This window comes from Saccostrea echinata, unplaced genomic scaffold, assembly GCF_033153115.1.
Source record: "Saccostrea echinata isolate AGI-Se365-2 ecotype Australia unplaced genomic scaffold, CSIRO_AGI_Sech_v1 ptg000054l, whole genome shotgun sequence".
NCBI lineage: Eukaryota > Metazoa > Mollusca > Bivalvia > Ostreida > Ostreidae > Saccostrea > Saccostrea echinata.
This window is the reverse complement of record NW_026889803.1, coordinates 38912501-38919444: the sequence shown is the minus strand read 5'-3', so window position 1 is coordinate 38919444 and position 6944 is coordinate 38912501. Positions and strand designations below refer to the sequence as shown.

The following is a 6944-nucleotide window of genomic DNA, read 5'->3' as shown; positions in this document are numbered from 1 at the left end:
TTTTTGATTCTGGACCAGAAAAGTAATCAATATTTAACAAAGCATTAAGAAACAAATAAGTTGGTTTTAATTAAGCCATATTTCTCAAATAATACTTGCATCCTTATATCAAACATTCAGATCTTTGAAAATTGCTACAGGTCCCGAAAACACAGAAAAAGATGTATGCTTTTAAATATTTTTGAAACTGTTGGCTTTCACGTTATACCAAAGATTGTCTAATAAAGATATACCATTTTTCAAAGAACTATAGAATTCATGAAAACATTCAAAAACACCTTTTCTGAAATCATTAACAAATTGATATATCATTGAATAAATCATACTGGATTCTTCAAATTAAATTAAATTTAATTTGATTGATATTATATTATTATAATATTGTATTATAATTATCATATTGTATTGAACATGAACCATGATCGGGCACACGGAAAAATCCATAGACAACTCAGAGTAAAAATAATGGCCTAACAATTTGTATGAAAAACTTCAGAGTCAACATTCGACTTAATGATATATTGTATTTGCTGACAAGATCATTGTATCGACCATAGAATTTACGAAATGTTTGACTTTCAAAGAGACTGTTGATATTCTTGTTTCACCAACTTATTTTTCAAAAGCTTGCCTCGTTTTAGAAAAGTTCGTTCGTAGAACATGCTCTTGCGCATTGAATCAACTGGAAGACATTAACTCCATTATGCAGGTGATGGTATATTGCTACATAAATAAGGGAAGTTGACAATAGAAAAGTTGAAGACATCTCGTTTATCATACAGCTTTGTTGTTAAGCTACCATTAACGGTTTTTTTCAAATAAAATATCCAAATGGACTTTTGCGAGAAATGCTGATTTTTACAGTCGCGTGACGGCTTACTTTTACACTAGGACAATATACGGAAGCTCTTTTGCGATATTTATATTAGAATTAAAAGATAATAATGAGTAATTTCAAAGCACATAATATGTTGTCTAGGAAGGGGATGGAAGCCACCCTATCTTCAACCTCCTCTCTTCCTTCATTGACCAACTCCTGCCTAGTTTTCCTTCCGGAATGTGTTTTCTTCTTTATTTAATTCCTTTAGAAAATGAGATAGAAAGGAGATACTGCCCCTCACAAAATATGTTATTCTGTCTCCCGCCATCTCTGTGTTGATTGTATAAAAAGTTAAAGTTTAAAGTTTGCTTATCCATTATCAATTCCGAAATTCCGCAAATTTCACAACGCAGTTTTAAATGTCAAAGTAAGCCGTCGATTGTAAAAGTCAGTGCTTCTCGCAAAAGTCCAATATAAAATAAATGTGTCAGACTCGGTGGTATCTTTTCCTTCGAGTTCAAAGGGATATATCGAATCAACATAGGAATGGAAGTGAATATTGTTAATTGACAAAATGTCGTCGATATATCTAAAATGTTGAATTGAGGGTAGAAGTTTTTGAATAAATTCTGCTTCATATGAATACAAAAAATAGGTCTGCTAATAAAGGGGTACAATTGGTACCCATGGAAATTCTAACAAATTGTTGGAAGATTTGATCTCCAAAAACTATACACAGATATATTGTCAATCAGAAACTCAAGCATCTTTTTAATGTTAACTTCAGAGTACTTGTGTGTACAAATTCAATCAGCAGAACAATTTTGCAAGTGACCAATGACAAGGTAAGTATATTTACGAGTTCCAATTTCGTTGAAAAAGCAGCCGTCTATGATGTCAAAAAGCCTGGACTTTAATTTATTGTGGGGAATGGTTGTATAAAGTGTAGAAAAGTCGTACGTTTTGATGTTATTGATTTTGTTAAAATTTTGTGATTTCAAATTTTCTAAAAGTTCCCTGGAGTTTTTTTTTAATTATCCACATCTGATTTACATCACTTCTCGTATATACTTCTGTACAATACTCATGAAGTTTCTCCTTCACTACTGTAAATAATTAAGTGAGGAGTAGAGAAAGACGATTGGTAGAATATTTACTGGAACCCGTTGTGTATCTTTGTTTGTAAGGATTTTTATGGCGTTTTGGAATCCAGTATATGTATGGTAATTCAAATTTATAGCTATAGCTTTAATATTTTAAAATGTCGTCTTCATCAAATGAAAAAATTCATGAAATGAAATTGAATGATAAGAGGCAAAATATAAGTAGTTTGAGAGGACAGATTTACAAATAAGCAGCATGGCAAAACCATAGAGAACTTTGTCTTTTAATTTGATACAATCAGAAATCATGAATTAAACATTTATTTATTGCAGGTGTTGTAACAATATTATGTCCTAATATGCCATTTAGGCAAGGTCTCAAGTAAGATGACGTTTACAGATTTTGAAATTTATTTAAACTGTCGATAACGTAAACGTGTTTCATTGCCACGTGTAAACGATTTTTATAGATCATACATGTAAAAAAGATACCATCTTTTAACCTATCGTGAATTGTTTAGATGAATCAATATCTGACTTTATTCTGGGGCGCTTTGATATACTTCTGTAGCTGCGTAAACTACATAAAACTCTTTAATATATTTGAAGTACTTTTATCTTATTATAATATTTTCAAAATAATACCCTCTTTAGAAAAACAACATTAAAAGATTCATTTATAGCTCTTTCAGTTTGAGACTTACCTGTTTGCTCTCACGTGAAGTGTGTTTATTTATGTTCTAGGAAGTGGAGGTACCTCTTTTATATAAACTGACCAATAGAATTACGATTATAATCTTTTTATCCTATACTGCTAAAAGTGCCCATTTTCAAAATCTTTATAATACTCAGAAATCATTCATCATTTAAAACGATCATATTCACATATCAAATATGGATTGGATGTCATTCTTTTTAATGGTTACACTGACTATTGTACATGGAGACATTATTACAGATTTTATGTCGAGGAATTCTGTTTACGATGACAAGTCCACTTTCTCTACCAATATAATGTCAACACTGAAGTTCAGAAGTTCCCGGCAATGTGCATCTTATTGTACAAGGGTTTCTGATTGTAAATCTATTCTGTTTAACTCGGAGACAAGGTTCTGTCAGTTATTATTGGTACAACTTGATTCTGTTTCAGATACTGGAACACAAAATACAATAGGCTGGATGTATTACTTTAGAAAAACTGGTATGTTACAGATTCACATGTAAACAAATCAGCTATAAATCTAAGCTATTTTACTATTTATTTTATACGATGATGAACAAAAATGCAGTATTTGTACATGGTAATCATAATTTCATTTGAAAGATATTAAAACTTTATCATTCAAAATGACAACACCTTCAGATACCTTTGATGCTTATATTACTTCACCTTTTTAATTAATATCATAAGATACTTAGTATACATGTACGTGAATATGAAAGAAAAAAATATTACTAGCATCAGAATCAAGGAAGTCATGAAATATTTGTCATTATGTTCCTTTAAATTTACATAAATAGCATTTATCATGATTTAATTTAAGGCACCCAAACAAATAAAGAAATGGCAACAACTAGTGTCGTGACTTTAACAACACTTTTCGGTACGTAAAGCCCTCACTCTGCAGGGCATCTACAAATTGTTAAAAAAATAAATCAATCACTGGCATAATTTCAAAAGGAATGAGAGTATGGGAGTTAAAAAATAAATAATATCTAGTAGTGTGATAAATGTAATTGATTTTATTCACTTATATTTGTATTGAGTGAGTTTCAATGCTTGCAGAAATCCCCATAAGATTTTCCCGTAATTTGTCACTGTGAATTTACCTGTACATCAATCTTAATTTAATTCTTAATTTGATTTAAGGCACTCAAACAACCAAAGATATAACAACGATAAGTAACACTGCAATAACAACACCTACTTAAACCCTTATTCAGGACATTTACAAATTTACAAAATATATTTTACTGTTGTAATTTTCAAACGGATAACATACATGGAGAATACGGGGGAATTAGTTAAAACAAATGTTCTTTATTGATTTTGTTCGTTATTTTCAATTTCATAAGTAAGTTCTAATACTTTTTCCGTCATTTGTTACTTTGAAATAACATCATTTTTTTTCAGACACTCAGACAACTAAAGATTTGACAACAACTAGCTTAATGGCTATAACAACACCTTTTGGTACGTAAACCATTATTCAGGACACATATATTAAATAAATCAGAAGTTACTTAGGGAATTCTTGGTGTGGAATTTGTGTTTCAAAAGCAACACAATTTTTACGTTGACGAGGAAAACAATGCTTCATGAAACTGACATTAGGGTTAAGAATTCTGTCTACGTAGAAATGAAATGCAATGTAATAAGAAAAATTCTTAGATTTGTATGAGGGAGTTGTCGTTCACAATTTTCTTTTTACTGCATTTCACTGATGGTAGAAGCATGCAGTTGTTAAACTTACTAAAGAGTAATAAAAACCATTTCTATACGCTCACTTTCTAAAGATTGTTCGGGTATATTGTTGATATGGGTGAATTTAAAAAAATGACCATATATTTATCGACCTGCACTAAAAACACAGGCAATGTGAATAAACTTCTATGTCTCAGCATATGTCTTTTGATATTTTCTTAACACCTGCTAAATATCTCATTGATATATCAAGACACAAAAAGTTATGCCCAAAAATGATGCCAAAATGTCAGAAGTGCAACACCTTTTGTGGCATTTCGAAAATTCCATATTTTGTGAAGATCTGTGAAATAGATAATGCTGGTTTATGTAGGAAATGAAGATATTCCTAATAATATTCAAACTATTGAGCTTTAAATGTAGACTGTAGCAACTTTTGTTTGACCAAGTTGTGGTAATGGCTGATGCTGAAAAAAATGTTATACCATGTCAGGAGTGCAACAGAAAAAATACAGAGTGTTGCCAAAAAATATTGATTTTAAAAATCTGTATGACAATTACATGTAAGTGAAAAAAGAATTTATTTTCAAAGTGTAAAAAAAATAACTGATATACTATTTAAATTTAAACTTGTTATATAAATCAAAAGAAGCATTAATGAGAGTCAATTATCTGTGCATATCCAATTATGTCAGGAGTGCAACAATTGATATTTTGCTCCCAAGCAAAAAAATTTTATCCGTATATGATTCTCTGATTTCTATTGTGAAAAATAAAGACACAAAGTACATCTTTACCAAATATATCTATCAGTTACAGGGTTTGTCTGTGTTTCAGATCTACATTTCTATGGTCAGGAGTGCAACACATTTTTTTAAAGATCCAAATTATATGATGAAAAACTTCTATTCATACTAATAACTAATGATCTGTTTGAATAATTTAGCACTAAATTATTGACAGTTTTGTTATTAAAATCTGTCTCTTTTTCAATTTTATCAGCCCAGTGTTTTTGTCTTTTCTTTGAATTTTTTTATGAATGTAAAAGAAAAAAAAAACATAAAAAAATTGTTAAGAAATTCAAGTAATTCCACCTCAACTTCACTGAAACAACAGTGATATTGTTTGGACATTTTACAGTCAATTCACAGAACAATTTTCATCACTATACATATATTCTAAAGGAATCACTGTCTAGTTTGTTGGGCATGCTAGGGTATCAACAATAGTTGAAAACGAACGTGAGATAATTTGCATAACGGACTTCGCCCGTTATGCATAAATTATCCCACGTTTCCAACTGTCGTTGTTGTCCTTGGTATACCCAACAAACTAGACAGTGATTCCTTATGTTTACATTTATATATGAAATAAAATTGTAAATATAAATAAAAAAAAATGCTGTCTAATAGATTTAAAATACACAAGGCACCCCGTGTTTATTTCAATAGTCCCCACCCACTGACGTCAGACACAGACAGCTTCACGAGATTGACATGCATATTAGGTTCACTTGACGAAATTTTCATTCAGGTATAATTATCAAGAAACCAACTCACCAAACTTTCAAAGAGTTATTACAGAGAAAACAATTAGAAATGTAAATATTTACATATATATTACTCAAGCAAATAATCATATTTTGAAGTCTAGAAAATATGAAAACCTTGTCGTAAATGATAAAAAATAGTAAAACGTCGAACTGATTTACAAACTTTGAATGAGTTATTGTGTGTTATAATTTTTAAAATATTGTTTCATAAAATACATGGCAGATGTCAGGTGTGCAACAAAATATGGTAAAATAGGATCACTTCAAAATCTAGTATTTTTTGTAGGAAAACTTGTAAATCAAAATTCTTTTTTTGGCTTAGATTTAAACAATTGACTTAAATCGACCAAAAAGTAATTTGTTGGGAATTTATTATATTTCTTTCATATTAAAACTTTTCAAAACAAAATTGAAAAAAATGTAAAATAACAATCAAGAAGCCAATTTTTTTCACATATATAAGAGTAGAAACTCAATTAAGATTTTGATCTAATCATTTATATCCTTGACACTATTTTGAAGCATAAAAAACTATAATTTCTTTTTAATACTAGTATGTATTTTAGAAAGTCTTTTAGGATGTAGTGATATTTTCTTTTTGTTTTAAATAAATTTTTACTAATAAAAATTCTCTAACTTTTTAAGCAATTGCCTATTCTATTGCCACTTCAGGGATTTTAACTAGAATGCATGTGCAGTATGAGGATATAAGTGAAAAATATGTTATGGTTACTTGAATTATTTAAAAAAAAATCCTTTTGATGGTCTTTTTTTTTTTAAATTAACCCATATCCTGGTGTGTCCGTCCGTCTGTCACACTATATCTTCTTCCTCAAACTACTTTTAAATTTTTAGCAGTAGCCAACTCATCCTTTGGAATATGATTGGGGGTGTCTGGAACATGTGCAAAAAGATTTTAAAAATTTTTCATTTTTACCCTGGGGGCGAAATGGGGGTCAAAAAAAGGATTTCTACAAAAACCTGGTTCGCTGAACTCATCCTACATTATTTGCAATAACCCATTTAAAATCTGGAATATGACTG

The 6944-nt window shown here is 29.9% G+C and overlaps 1 protein-coding gene across 1 annotated transcript in view; it reads left to right on the top strand.

The window, feature by feature from the left end:
• The first annotated feature begins 2817 nt into the window (after positions 1-2817).
• The window catches only part of LOC133204867 (uncharacterized), a 9044-nt gene continuing 4917 nt past the window's right edge, over positions 2818-6944 (top strand). Inside the window, exons 1-2 of the mRNA XM_061340610.1 lie at positions 2818-3124; positions 4058-4117. Coding sequence (XP_061196594.1) covers positions 2818-3124; positions 4058-4117 — 367 coding nt within the window. The remainder of the gene's footprint in view (positions 3125-4057; positions 4118-6944) is intronic.